Source organism: Ostrea edulis, chromosome 4 (genome assembly GCF_947568905.1).
Source record: "Ostrea edulis chromosome 4, xbOstEdul1.1, whole genome shotgun sequence".
In the NCBI taxonomy this organism is placed as follows: Eukaryota; Metazoa; Mollusca; class Bivalvia; order Ostreida; family Ostreidae; genus Ostrea; species Ostrea edulis.
The window spans coordinates 31,617,966-31,634,136 of NC_079167.1; the positions used below are offsets into that span (position 1 = coordinate 31,617,966).

General features: G+C 36.7%; 1 protein-coding gene across 1 annotated transcript; it reads right to left on the bottom strand.

Moving 5' to 3' along the window:
• Nucleotides 1-3,380: 3,380 nt before the first annotated feature.
• Nucleotides 3,381-5,134, bottom strand: LOC125672341 (prostaglandin E2 receptor EP4 subtype-like). The gene is made up of 2 exons (XM_048908576.2): nucleotides 4,278-5,134; nucleotides 3,381-3,966 (listed from the first exon to the last, which is right to left on the bottom strand). Exons 1-2 carry the CDS (start codon nucleotides 5,058-5,060, stop codon nucleotides 3,730-3,732), a joined length of 1,020 nt encoding a protein of 339 aa, XP_048764533.2. The 5' UTR covers nucleotides 5,061-5,134; the 3' UTR covers nucleotides 3,381-3,729.
• Nucleotides 5,135-16,171: the final 11,037 nt, after the last annotated feature.

Sequence of the window (16,171 nt, forward strand, 5' to 3'; positions counted from 1 at the left end):
GTATTTTGAGGTTAAAAAGTTTGCCTTGGTGATTTCATAAACTATTATTATTAATAACCATGGTATCACAATTTGCTTAGCATCATAGGAAAAGAGAATTTAAACAAATCTGCATAATAAGTGTAAAAATCATGAAACTGGGACTAAATTGACCTCACAGTGAATTTAAAAAAAAAAAAGAAGATTTTTCAATGAGAGAGAGAGAGAGAGAGAGAGAGAGAGAGAGAGAGAGAGAGAGAGAGAGATTGTAACTCCCTTATGGCCTGGCACTGTATTATGCTTATATGTGGAATTTCAAGGTCACAGGCTAGGAACACGACACATCGCCTTGTTGAATTTTCCGATAAAGCTTCAAAAGTTGCGTGATAAAAGGTCACTATTCATGATACCCAGCACATCTGCATGAGACGATCAATTATCGATACATTCAAAATATCAAAAGCCTACCCCAAAAGACAAGAAAGTAACAGCCTGGACAAAATTTGTAGCAGGTATTGATACAAATTATCCCCTTGAAGTCTTCAAATATCTTGATCGCCTCTTTCATCGTTCTGTTTACATGAAGTATTCCCACAAAAATATACCACGTGCGTATGTAAATGATGTTCACTCGTCCGTTGTTTATTTACATGTATTTACACAAAGCAGATATAGAATTCGTTAATTTATTTCAGATGTATTTTCATCAGAACTCTGTTACATGTAGAATTAGTTCAAGAATCGTCATTATATCATTTATTTTCACGGAAAGTTAAATGCAATATATCACAAAGTAATACGAAGTCCTTATTCATCTACTCCCACCCCGACCCTCCGTATATTCTTGCGCGATTAAAAATATGATAATTTCGATAAACTTCGTAAGTCTTTCACCATTATTGTTTGGCTAAAATTTGAAACTATCATACTTAACTTTATTAACCATGTTGACAAATCTTAAACTCAATGAAACACCTGTAGTGACTGCTTTCATATCTCATCTTCATAATTTCAAATTCTTTCACAAACAATGTGTGCTTTCCATTGGCATTATTAAGAATTTGATGTGCACGACAATGATTTCATGTGACAAATCAATTAACATACATGTACACTGCCAGTCAAACTATATTCAGTAGCGTATGAGGGTGGTAGTGTCAACTCAAAATAATTTACAGATATGAAAAACAATATTCTGATCAAATTTAATGGCTATAATGATCTAAATTACATTTTGATCTAACTTGACAATGAGAGTAGAATATGCACCATGAATAAGTTTACCTTTAGACTTTAGCGACAACTTGCACACTGTAGGACCTTGATGGTAAAAGCGGGGGGAAAAACCAAACAAACAAATAACCAAAAAAAAAAAAAAAAAAAAAAAAAAACCAAATAAAAAAACCATCCAAAACATTATAAAGGTATCAAATCTCGAAACTTTTCCTGACAATGTAAATAGTAACATCACCTGTAACTTTATATACCACAATATGCAGCTGATGCATTCATGTAGATATAATGGCAACATTTATAGATATATTCGATGCTAAATATTAACAGACAATTATAAACATTGTACATGTACAGTTACAGTCAAAGAAACAAATTAAAAACTACAAATTGAAAAGAAATGCAAATAGAAACGGATATTAAGAATGAAACAATTATAAGCAATTAAAAAAAAAAGCTGAAAGGAATAAATACTAACAGAAAAGTAAAACACATAAATGCAGATAGAAAAGGATAACAAGAATACACTTACATGCAAAAAGAAATATTTTTTCATTGTTGATAGAAATGAATTGTTATTGTTGCTGAAATGCGTCCAGTTGTGTGAAACCGAACATTATAAATTTCATTTAACCAAGAAATACAGAAAACGCTGTTCCTTCGATTAAAAAAAATGAAATATCAAACTAATCGACAAACATACAAATATTTAAAAACAAAACAAAACAAATATCGCACACATAAATCAATAATCTTAACATATGCTACATTTAATAAAATCACAGTTTGGCAGATTCTACGACACATATGCAGATAAACATTAGACTCATCGTGTTGTCATTCACTGTGGGGTGATAAATTTGGCTTATTTTAGCGGTTAGATAGCTTTCCGCCAAAATTTCAATCGCCAAATATACACCCATTTGCGACTGCAGTACTGGCAAAAGAGATGAATCTTCCTTGTCCGCCAAAATTTATTCTTCCAAATTTATTAGCATACTTTTGAGCCAGCAAATCTCCAAATTTTAGACCCCCGGAAAAACCCCGCTATACGGTATGTACAATTATGAAATCACTGGTCTTTTTAAAAGGAAATCATATGAGATTGATCACTGTTCGTTATCTTCACCTTTCAAGTAAGAGCCGACACGGATCACTAAACGACAATATTGCCTTTACGAAATGATTTTCTCTTTGTATATGCGTTGATTTTGTCAATGTGTGTGCATTTGATTTTGCCTATGTATATATTAATGAAAAGAACATTGATTAATCTCATAACTCCTACAAGAAATACAAAATTAAGAGTAGGGCAAACACGGACCCCTGGAAATACCAGATGGAGGAATAGGTGCCTAGGAGGAGTAAACATCCCCTGTTGATCGGTCACAACCGCTGTTAGACCCATATCTTGATCAGGTAAACGGAGCAATCGGTAGTCAAAATCAGTGTGTAAAGAACGGTTTAACAATTGGTATGAAACACGTCAAACAGCATTTGACCTAATGACAGGTTGTATTAGCAAACTAAATCGTTAGAGTATACATGTATGACGACCATAGAATTTGCGAAAGGCTGACTTTAAGCGAGACTGATTTTCATGTGTACAATGTACATGTAAACGAATTTGATTTTTTCTACGCATATGCATACATGTTTGATTTTGTTTCTGTGTATGTATACATTATATGTATACGGATGTATATTTAATTGCTGTTATAAATTTAGAAATTCATTTCAAAATTAAGGATTATCTCCCTCACGCATAGCTCTTATCCTTAAACGAATTTGACTTCACTTTTTTGGCACACTGTTTTTCCCTAAAATAGCTCTAAAACTTCATTGTTATTTCGGATTTCAAACATTTCGGTTGAGCATCACTGAAGAGACATTATTTGTCGAAATGAGCATCTGGTGCATCAAAATTGGTACCGTATAAGTTTTACAATGTTTAGTTGTATATATGTTATCACTTTGTTTATATATATATATATATATATATATATATATATATATACATACATACATATGCTTGATGTTGTCTATGTGCCTTTAAATAGCAGTGTTTAATTTTCTTGTTTGCCATTTGCAAGTGACATAAGGACATCTAATATATGTAGAACAGACCTTCTTCCTGGGTCATAGTGATATTCAACGAATAAATCACATTTACAGGATGATACCTTTAATGAAAACATTTCCCTTTCACTACACAATTTCAACATTTATTTGTTACTTCCCCCCAAAAGGCTATGTACTTTAAAATTCAATAACTCTTTTCCAGAGAAACGTATGTAACAAAAATACTTTTTGAGGCTGGGAACGTTTTCCGATCCATCACAAAGGGTTGGTTTGTTGTATATTGTTTAACCTTACACTGATATGGAGACTTCCACGCATCACATAGAGATAAAGAACTGTGCATACTGAAATCAACCTAAGACTGCATGTGATCATCATATACATCAGACTTTATGACAGTTAAGCTGTTGTTTTAGTTATTTCTAATTTCGTTTTTTATGTCAGGTTTTCTAATTTGTCCCCAGAACTCTGATCCCATGTCGTGTGACTTGCTCTTCCCCTGTGATACACGCGTCTGACACACGCCATTAGGGAGGAGTAGATCTCCCTTCTGAGGATGATGTATATCCAGGGGTCCACCACGGAGTTAGTGATGCTCAGTCTGGTTAACAGGAGCTCCGTCTTACCCGCCGTCTCCGGAAGTGCAAAGTTGGCATGCTGCAGAATGTTTACCTGATAAAACATGAGACACCAATTTGTAAATTGCAAAAGAGAAACTACATATAAAAGTAGGAAATGGTTAAACAAAACATTAAAAAGATTTTGAGAATTGAAAGCCATATCTATTTTTAAAAACAATCTAAAACGTGTCGTCTCATGAAATAACGAATGTTAAATGTTGGAGAATAAATACATGCGTGAGCACTACTAAACGTAATACGTTTCACTCTATGTCATAATTTTAAAACTTTCATTTATAGTTTTCATTTCATAGATTCGCATAAAATATGGAAGGAAAATTATAATTTACATCCTGATATTACCATAAAGGGTAACCAACATAAAGTAAATAGGACCACCACTGTTAGAAGAAAAATGATGACGTGCATATCCTTCCATCCGCTCCACGTGGATTCCCCTGTATATCTCTTGTAGATGAAGTAGCCAATAACAGCAATATTGAAGGCCCACGTTGCCATGACAATTATTACACCTATAGAGGCATAAATGATGGCGTCAATTCTGTTCAATTCTATTGTTGTTTCAATGAAGTTCATAAAACACCCTCGATAAAACTTTCGGCTTGAGCCAAGTCCAAACAGTGGTAAACTACTGATGAGTGCCGAAAGTCCCCATATTACTGTCAGTACAATGTTGGTTCGAATTTGTTTGTATGGTCTATTATATTGAAAAGGATAGAAAGTTGCGAAGAATCGGTCAAATGACATTCCACAGACTATCATGGCGGACGACATCAGTGTGAACATTATCATAAACATCTGGTAACCACACAAAGCCGGCGACAATTCCCGCTGAAATTCTGATGCATATATAGACAGTGACACAGGAAGTGAAAGAAGAAGACCACCGCCATCAGTGATCGCCAGTCCGAAGACAAATCTGTAAAATGGCTTCCAGTTGTGAGATTTGGCCGTCAGTAACAAAACTGTCAACGCAATGATGTTCCCACCAACTCCGACGACGAAAAGTAGCAGGACCGGCGCAGCGTTCATCTCAGCAGGATTATTTGAATCTGTTGTTATGTTGATGATAGAAGTGTTTAATGTAGAGAAAGTAAAATCATCGGACGCTGTATCACCAGTCATTATTAAAACTTACATACAGAATAAACCTTGCCAATTCAGACATTTGCCCAACATAGTTTGAAGTTTTAGAATGCATTCCAAACTTAAGGGTATGTTTTGTCTTCTACAATAAGGAAGCACACGAATGGCTGATTATATAGATACTTTGTACTTTGAATGCACAAAATTATCATCAATGACACTCCAAAGGTTAATTACCCAAATCCGTCAGTTTCGTGTCTGTGTTATACTTGGAGTGCGTGTTTCCATACTTGAAGTGTTATATTTACCTCTACAAATAAATAGAATTTCATAACACATACACACTCTCAGATACCTATCTCTTGATTCCCTCTCGATACTTTTTCACTCATATGGAGACGTCACTAACACCGGCGAAGGGCTCCAAATTGAGGCCTATGCTCGGCGCTTACGGCCATTGAGCAGTGAGAGCTTTTATTTAGCGTGCCTTATCTACTGTGACACGGTACATCCGTTTTTGAACGTCATCTCCGAGGACCCATGACTTTCACACCTGATACCGAGCGTTTGGCGATGGAACTGTCACTACCCGTTTTAACGTCTTAGGTCAGTCGCAGTCGGGATTCGAACCCCGTCCTTCCGCATGCGGGGCGAAAATAAACCTCAGTATACATATACCAATCTCTCTCTCTCTCTCTCTCTCTCTCTCTCTCTCTCTGTGTGTGTATGTGTGTGTGTGTGTGTGTGTGTGTGTGTGTGTGTGACCAGCTCACTATACCTCCCGACCATCCAGGTAAGTCATACAACTTGTTTCAATGACAATGGAATTCTCTCCACGCTGTCACACGCTACACGGTCATTGATAATGGAAGTGGGGTACAGTTATTTAACGTACATTTCAGAAAATCATACAAGATACATATTGCATCTGAAATATTCTATACGAAGTACGGAAATAGAAATGAACTCTTGAATAAACATAATTGCCGTATGTGAAGAAATATTCAATATAAGGCCCAGAAAATTTCACTTTATTCTATTTGGAAACTCACCCCCCCTACCCGGGGTTGAACTCTCGACCTGAGGAACCAAATCTCCTAGTAGCATGTAACCAGCGCGCTAAAAGGCTAGTAAATAAACTTCCTTTCAATGGCTTTAGCTCCCTTCAGTCTGACCTGGCTAGCTGGTTACCACCAATTCTTAATTTATCGAAGTCACCTCCCAAAAATGGAAGTAAAGTACATGTATGTGGTTTAAGATATTAAAGGTATAGTGCTATACTTCCGGTAAAATCTACGATGTAAGCAGATGTTTCCGACCTCGGCAATTCTCGGAAAACGGTACGAATTATTTTTTCTTTGTACAAGTTATCTACCGTCGCAAATCGGAAGTTGATAAAGAAGGGGGAAATGACGCGTAGAATGGAAGATAAACGCAGGTTTCTCGGGATCAGATCGAAAAAATCGAACACTGGACTTTCTGAGGGTCCAAAGCTAACGTATGAAGTAAACCACTATTATTTCTCAGAACATCTTTGTCATACTAGTAGGCGTAGTGATGACTATTGTCCGCTTTAAAATAACGTCAACTTGGGGGAAATGTCAATAGGATCGGATGGAGGGAGGGACATCGCATTGTTTAATTTAATGTCATATTGTCTAGTTTCAAACCGTGTACATTTTGCAGACTAGGTCCCGTACCGTTAACTATCTATAATGTTATTGGTGAAATGACGATGAGCTAAATATGAAAAACAAGAACTTGATCCATTGTCAGAATGGATTATAACTATAAAAGGAATATTTAAATCCCACATTAGACATATTAAAACAAAAGTAGGTACCATCCATTCTTCTGTGTTTAGTAAACCAGAAGTGACAAAAGAATTAGAATGGTTATATGAGGAATATGTTTTGGTTCCAGCTAACAAAGCTTGTAACATTTTCTTTGTTTGTAAGGCTCATTATTACAACTGTATTTTAAATGAACTTGGCATTAATTCCACCTTTGGTAATCGTAACTTTCTTCCAAACGATGAAACTCTTCAAAACCATTCTTCAGTTTTAGACACATTTAATATCCCAGCTAATGGGTCGGATGAATAGGAGTTATCGTACCTATACTGGATTCCTAAACTTCACAAAACCCCTTAAAAACAAAAATACATTGCTGGATCCAGTAATTGTTCTACCAAGCCCCTATCTTTGCTCCTCATGAAAATATAACAACCGTGAAAGAGAAACTTCAAACTTATTGTGCGACTACATATGCCAGAAGTGGTGTTAATCAAATGTGGAATCTAAAGAACTTTTAGTAAACTTGAAATTCCAAAACTTTTCTCTCTCAGATCAACATCAAAACGTATAACTTTTCAACACTTTACACAACCATTCCTCAGGATAAATTAAAGATTAGACTTTTTGACATCTGGAAAACGCATATATTCATACATGTATCTAGTGAACAGTCTTCTGAAAATTAATTTTTAAACACAACTCCGATTCCACGCACAAGTACTCTTATTAAACGAATTGTGCTCCTTTATTATCTGACCTATATTCCTATGACGCAGAATTTATTCAAAATCTTCTATGTGAGACAAAAAAATTCTCTTGCTTTGACCTTTAATTCGACATTTAGATATCACCTACATATGGTGTTTATATCTATCAACTGTTCGATACGCTAGAGCTTGTTTTGCGTATAGTCAGTTTTTAAATCGAGGCAAGCTACTGCCAAACAAGTTGATGATGCAGGGGTTCCAACAGTCCTGTTTAAAGTCAGCATTTCGCAAATTCTATGGTCGTTATAACGATCTAGTTTGCCGATACAACCTAATATCATTGGGTCAAATGCTGTCTGACGTGTTTCATACCGATTGGTAGGAAGTTCTTGGCACACTGATTTTGACTACGGATAACTCCGTTCACCTGATCAAGATATAGGGCTCATGGCGGGTGTGACCGGTCGACAGGGGGTGCTTACTCCTAGGCACGTAATCCCACCTCTGGTGTGTCCAAGGATCCGTTTTAGCCCAACTCTCTATTCTGTATTGCTTATAGGAGTTATGAGATTGTTCGCTGTTCGTTATCTTCACCTTTCATGCTGATCATGTTGTAAACCAATCACAACTCGGCTTGCCTGAAATGCCCGAGAAGGTGCGATTAGTTGTAGGCAATAAGCGTCTAAGATGTTGTCTCGCATCGTTATTGAAATTTCCCTAAGGCTGATTGAAGACTAAAATCACGGATTGAAGAAACGAACAGACATAGTCTATTTATTCAACAGTTATCAAAATTTATTTCTTCTGTAAAATCAAAATCAAGCATTGATAAACAACGGATTAACTTCATGTCGCATAATCTTAAGTTGTCAATAAAAATAAAAAGTGGCTTTGATCCGCCAAAGCGTGTCCGCCAATGTACTCTCATTTTTGCTATTTCAGGGTAGTTTATGGAAAACGAAAGTAGGTTTTTATTGCAATTGGTTGTCGTCGTGCGTCGCGCGTTGACAATTGAATATTTTAGCTTCTTGATAACTACCTGTCCAATTGAAATTTGGTACGAAGCATCTTTGGGACAAGGGGGGCATAAATCGTAAATTTCAGGACTCCAGCACCCCTGGGGCCCTAGGGGCGGAGAAAGACTGTCCAAAATTGACCAATTTTCAAAAATCTTCTCTAGAACCGCACATGTTTAAGAAAAACTAAATGCATAGTGATGTAGAGAAGGAAAATCTCTACCAAAATTGTAAATTTCAGGATCCCCGGGGTAGAAGTTCTGACCTCAGTGCGGGGCCAAACTTAAACTGATCGTAAGTGGAACTTGATCGTAAGTCGAACACATTTTAAACGTCTTATAAATCCGTTGACAATCAATGAATGATAGACAACTCTAACTTAACCTTTTCATTTTATATCCACGTAAAAACAGAGTTATCTTTCGTTGGTCTAACTCTTTGGTTCAAGAGTACAAGGTGCCGGGAAATTTCAAGGTAAACTTTCACTTTTTTCCATCGTGTATTGAATGCTCAAAGTTGTTTTAAAGTTGCAAAAGTTTTTATTTTAAGAAAAAGAATGTAAATGTTAATATATTCCACAGTATTATTAATTCTTTTAGCTACTTATGAGCAGTTTTGGATTATATGTTTACACATAAATCACCCAAAGGTCAAAAGAATTAGAAACGTAAAATGATCTGAAGTCGAACACCTAAATTGACCGAGAGTCGAACAGTGTTCGACTCAAGATACGCCTATAAAATGAATGAAACATATAAGTAAACCTTCAGTAAAATCAAAATGAAATATTGATTTTTTAAAAATTCAATTTGAAATAAAAAAAGAAAACTAACAAACTTTTAATCGTGGAAATCAAACTGGCGTAAAAAGTCAGGAAAAAACCCCATATCAAACTCAAGTCATTTTGTCCCCAATTTTCTTTATAAGCAATGATGCCCTGGAATTTAACACTACAATAATATCTAAACAGGATGAAAAACATTATCACCAAAAACCTGTATGCTGTTGGGATGCATCATCACGGAGGAAGAGAGTTACCAATAGAAACTCCTTTGTTTTGCTCCCCAGAACCAGACAACCGATGGGATCGAAAGGCTGTGGCCATCTACCACGACAAGAATATGTCCCACAAGGCAGCATACTTAAAAAGATCAGATGCTGCTGTTGTGTCTGGATTGTTTCAGAAAGGCGTAGTGAACGGTTATTGTTACCTCAAAGCCAAGGGACCCATTGAGAAGATATCACACAAATCAGGCCCACAACAGAAAATAAATATTGGATTCAAATGTGAAAATGAATTAGTACAGATTGTTAAAAGTCATTTGCACGGTCTTCTTTACGATGTAAAAATATTTTAATAAACCTACCTAGTCAATGATCTTTCGTGAATTTTTCATTTATTCTCAAATATAAGCTTAAAGTATATCATGTCCTACCAAGTTGAGGTCGCTTATGAGACCCCCCCCCCCCTTAAATTTTCAAAGTTTACAATGATCGTTTGGACTAGAAACCCAAGTGATTTTACGTCAGATTTCTTTATCAAATTGCATAATAACACGAGAGCTTGCCCCCAGCAGATATTTTACCTCCCCCCCCCCATCAAAATATATCATTGCTTTTATATTAAAACACAACTTCGGAAAAATAAACACTAGTGACTTTAAGCCAGATTTCGTTTTCAAAATGCATGAAGTTGTAGAAGTATCCTAAACCATATGGACCCTAACCAGATCTTTGACACGTCCCTTTAATTTTCCAAGATTAAAACGCACATTTAAGTACATAATGTTGTTTAAAGCATCAATACAAGATTAATGAGGATGGAATTTAGTTATTATAATGTGACAAATAGCGTTGGGCTAAGTTATTGATAATTGTACATTCTGCATAAATAATGCGCACCCCCCTCCCCCCTTTGCCAACAATCCCTAGCGGGCCTTCCAACGTTTATGTCGTCTAAATTCACACAAAATTTCATTTCATAACGATTGGCTAACTGTTTTGCTAATCAATTTTCAAGAATGATTAATAAATGTTTAATTATGATTGGGATTTTGATGAATAAAGATACTTCAGTAATGCGTGAGCAATAATTTCAAAATGTGTGCCCTTGGGTGATTTAAACCTAATAATCCACGTCTGATATAATGAATCTCGTCAATTTTAGATTTTTTGAATGTTAAAAACCCATTGTAGATGTCCAGAATGTTATCAGTGAAAAAGAGAGCTAGGCCTGACTACAGGAAATGGACGGAAGAGGCTATGTCAGCGGCTGTTACCGATGTTAAAACTAATGGACTCTCAATTCGGAAAGCTGCTGCAAAATATTCCGTTCCACCTACAACCTTAAACAATCGCACAACAGGAAAGATTCAAGAAGGGGCAAAGTGGGGTCGTGCACCTTTATTATCAAAGGCAGATGAGGAAGGGCTACTGGAGAACGCAAAAAAGAGGGCCGAGCTTGGTGTGGGATATTCCAAGCACAACTTCCTCAGATGTGCATCTGAACTTGCAAAAAGAAGAGGTGCTAAATTTAAGCGCTCACTTCCTTCAGAGATGTGGTGGAGACGCCTGAAGCGACGAAGTCCTGAGTTCACACTTAAAACTCCTGAATCTACCAGCGCTCTTCGCCATCAAGGTATGACAAGACAACGAATTCAAAATTTCTTTGCTGTTTTGAATTATGTTTACTCATCGAAACAACTCCATTGCAAACCCATGTCTATTTGGAATATGGATGAGACGGGGATTACTATGTCGCATAAACCCGGAAAAGTATTAGCTCAAAGAGGTGCATGGAAAATCGGGGTCCAGAGAAATGGTAACTGTTATAGCCTGTGCGAACGCAGCAGGAACCACCATTCCTCCACATTTCATTATGCCAGGAAAAACTAAACGGGCTCTACAAGGATATGGAATAGAAAACCTTCCAAAAGACTCAGTACTAAAGGATGCTAAATTTTCAGTAACCGAAAGCGGTTGGACGAAAGATGGGATTGCTCGTCTCTGGTTCGAACAGACTTTTCTGCCCAACGTGATAGGCCGCAGTTACTCATTTGCGATGGGCATGGGTCCCATAACAACATTGAGTTCATTGAAATAGCTCGATCCAACAACATTGTGGTCATGGAGCTTCCCAGTCACACCAGCAATTGGACACAGCCGTTAGACCGTTCCTTCTTCAAATCTTTGAAATCATGATGGAACAAAGAGGTCGACACATTCATATCCACCACTGGAGTATCCATAGGACATGCTCAATTCCTAAAGGTTTTTGAGAAAGCTTGGTCGATGTCTACAAAAGAATCTAATGTGAGATCGGGGTTCAGGGCTACAGGAATATATCCCCTAGATCCAAATGCAATTCCGGCTGAAGCTTTCCTGCCATCAGAACTTTATAAAGATCAGGAAGTCCAAACACGTGTTCCATCTTTTCCTTCAGCGACGGTGACCTCCCCACAAACTCCCAATGTTGTTGAATAAGTAGCTGCAGATGGTACTGTCACACCAGCCTTGGATGATATGGCACCTGACGTCGAATGTCTCCACTCGGTGGAATCAGTAAACGTCTCACAAACACCGATTCTGCCTTTGGACCCATTGCTAAACGCTAGCGTAGATGAAAGCCTTTCCGCCAATTTTGAAAATATCAACATTATGTTCACCGTGCCCATACAGGAATCTGTTACAGATTTGCCTTTGGTGATAGGTTCTGATGGAAGCCTTCAGTTGACAGACCTATCTTGCGTGGAAACTACTATTTCTGAGCACATTGACGACCAATCTGCTTTAGTGAATAACGTAGTCTCGCTACAACAGTCCGATTTGCCCGTCATTGACATGTTTGCCATTCCAACTGTTAATCTCGGAAAGGATGCAGGTAAAACAAAGCAGAAGACGAAAAGTAAATATTTTGTTATCACCTCAGATGAGGCGTTCTGAGAGAAAAAGAAAAAGGAAGATGAAAAAAGAGAAGCGGAACGTATGAAAGAGGAAAAAAGAATCCAGAGAGAAAATAAGAAAAACGTTAAAGCAGAAGAAAAAGATAAAAAGATGATTGAAAAAATGTCCAAGAAAAAAAAGCTTTAATAATGTTGGGGGGTGGGTGGGTGGGTGGGTGGTGGTATTCAGGCCTGAAGATGAATGTAAAGAGACATGACGTATGAAAGAGGAAAACAAATCCAGCGAACAAATGAGAAAGCAGATAAAAACAGTACAAAAAAGATAAAACGATGGCTGAAATATTGTCCAAGAAAATGGGGGAGGGGGTGGATGAAACCTGAAATGTAAATATATCCCCTCGTACATAGCTCTTATCCTTGGACGAATTTGGCTCCACTTTTTTGGCACGCTGTTTTTGGCTATATTTAGCTCCAAAACTTCATAGTTATTTTGGATTTCAAACATTTCGGTTGAGCATCACTGAAGAGACATTATTTGTCGAAATGCGCATCTGGTGCATCAAAATTGGTACCGTATAAGTTTTACATTATGACCCCTGGGTCGAGGCCTCTGCTGGTGGACTGTTAGTCCCCGAGGGTCTCTACAGCCCAGTAGCTTAGTATTTCGTTACTAGCTTGAAAATACGGATGTATATTTAATTGCTGTTATAAAATTTAGAAATTCATTTCAAAATTAAGGATTATCTCCCTCGTGCATAGCTCTTATCCTTGGACGAATTTGGCTCCACTTTTTTGGCACGCTGTTTTTGGCTATATTTAGCTCCAAAACTTCATAGTTATTTTGGATTTCAAACATTTCGGTTGAGCATCACTGAAGAGACATTATTTGTCGAAATGCGCATTTGGTGCATCAAAATTGGTACCGTATAAGTTTTACATATATGTGGGGAAAATGGTCATATTTCTATGAAATTTATCGATGAATAAATTCTAAAATTAATTTTTATTTTACTTTTAGTAGTTCTTTATGAAATAAAAATTGTTTAGATGAATTGATAAGGTTGAAAGATTACGAGATCGATCATTATCTCTTTACAACTATCTCAACGTTCGACTTAATATCAACCCGTTCGACTTACGATCTAGTACGTTCGACTCACGGTCAATTTTCACCCCTCGGACTTTTTCCTTGCTTTCATACAATCGATGTGTGATTCCGCAACCAGAACCGCTGAAACTATGCATTACATGTATATAGGGTTTTCGATATACCTTGGGTTTTACACCCTTTACAAGGTACGAGAGTTTCAATGGATGAGTTCGAAGAGGGAAGGCGTTCGGCTCTCGATCAGTTTACCCTATAGTGTTTATGTGTATAACATTTACATGTAAATAACATCTTCTTTAGTGCTAATGAAACTAAATAGATATTTGAAAAGAGCAGGTAGTCTTTTACCGAAATTGTAAATTTGATGATTCTCAGAGTAGGGGTTCTGACCCCAGGGTGGTGCCAAATTTAGTATATAGTATCTATGTGTAAGTTTGCTGATTCTGTATAAAATCTAAATGCATACTTAGGATTAGCAGAAAAGGATGTGCAAAAAAATGGTGAATTTCACAACCTAGGGTTTTGACTCTAGGATAGGTCCAAATTAGTTATATCTTTTGATGTTTTAATGTTAATTCGCCTATTATGTTAAGGAGGTGTGCTACACCAGAGAAATTTGATGTAGATGAAAAGTGGAGGATATGTACAAAAATATTTTGAAGTTGAAAATTTTCAAATTTACTTTATTTTGTCAAAAATACAGTTTTAGTAGAAGGTGATCTGAAAAATTTTTAAAACCCCTGCTGCACTCGAACCTGCGACCTACAGGTCAGCAGTCGGTATTCTTTTTTTTTTTTTTTATTTTAACCTACCGAGCTACTCGGCTAGGTATTTAAATGGAAAAGTAAAAGTCAAATATTGCTGATATCGATTTTTTCATCCATGTTTTTAAAGGAAGTCAGCCATTGTGACGATGTAGAGTACTACCTTAAGCCTTTCATCAGGTATGCACTTTTGAGGGCAATGAAGTTTTAAGGTAGCTCACTACACAAAAGCTTACACTCTGTATGTATATCGTTGTAGCTCAGTGGTTAAAGCATTGGGCTGGTGAACCACAGATCTCGAGTTCAATTCCCCCAGAGTCCTTTGTTCATATGTGTTGAAATAATGCTTTTGAAAATAATGTTTTTATCCAAATTTGTATATTTTTGCCTTTTTGGCATATATACTCATTGTATATTATCATGTCTTTTATGATTAATCCAATTCGTGCTGATTTGAGAATCTATTTCTGGGTGTAGTGAACCACATTAAGAACACATATTGTTTTATACTGTTACTGAACGTTAGAATTTAGCTTAGATATCCAGAACAGGAATTTGTTTTCTAGATTTCATAGTCCTTGGGAGTAGAGATACTTTTTCACTATTACACAGGTGATCGAGAAGGCCTGTGGGCCTCTTGTTAATTCATTTTACGATATTTACTTATCAAGTAAGATTCTAACTGACTTCACCTTACATATGAAACAATATAAAGGTGCAAGCAGTAACTCTGGAGCAAGCGTTTCGGAGTTTATTGGCTTTGTTAACTTATAAGTATAGATGTCTGTACATTCGTCTGAAACACTCACTAAAATGTTTTCCATGTCAACTACCGACTCTGATCAATATTCAATACAGATAACGTTACTCCGATCACTATCCAGGATGACATGGCCCAGAGCTCAAAGACATCTGATCAGATTTAATTTCAGTATTGACAGGAACATACAAGGAAGCCCAAACTGGGTTTTTTAAAAACACAATGCTACCTGTATTAAAGCTTATGGAATGTGGCTCTTACCGTAATTTTATGTACAGTCTATTATCAATAATAGTATCAATTCAACCAGCTGTTTCCAGATCTTAACAAAATACGAAAAGAAATACTTATTTGTCAGTGAATGGACGTGTCGGAGAAGGTTAAGACTGATAATGAAAATCTCTCAATCATATTGCAAATAAACTTGAAAAAAGAACCAAAATGAATGAATCAGGCCCTGGCTTTTATTCCGTGAAACGTCGAGTGTGTCTGTGTGTGTGAGTGTGTGTGCGTGCGTGCGCGCGTGTGTATATCTAATGTAAGCTGGTCCTGAAGTTTGACCTCATCATGAATAAAAGATGTAGAAGCATTGAAGTCGAAAGCTTTTAACTTAGGGTTCAGTAGGTTTAATTTTCCCCCAACAATTCACATACCTGCAGACTGGATACCTCCTTGGAAATGATGATTATAACAGTTAAAGCTCTTTCTAGTCAAACCGATTGGGTCACCTTCTACATGTGGCCCAGACTGCAGCAGAATATACGTTTCATTTATCTCTTAAATGTCTGCTTTAGGATTGTATCTGTAAACTATCAGGATGACTGCTAGTATCGTACTTGGCAAGGTTAGCAAAAGTATTATTTCATTCTGACATTTTACATGAGAAGGAATTAGATAAAAACATTTTTTTCATCATTGTATTCATCAGTATTACATATCACTCTTGTCGCACGAATGCGGTGTCAATTTTACCTCGCATTAGTTTAATTGAGATTAATCCGAAGTAAAATTTGATGCACGTTCGTGTGAACGAGGCAGAGGGCCTATAATCAGCTACAAGTTGAATTTATTAGTAATTGTGACAGGTAAATATTGAT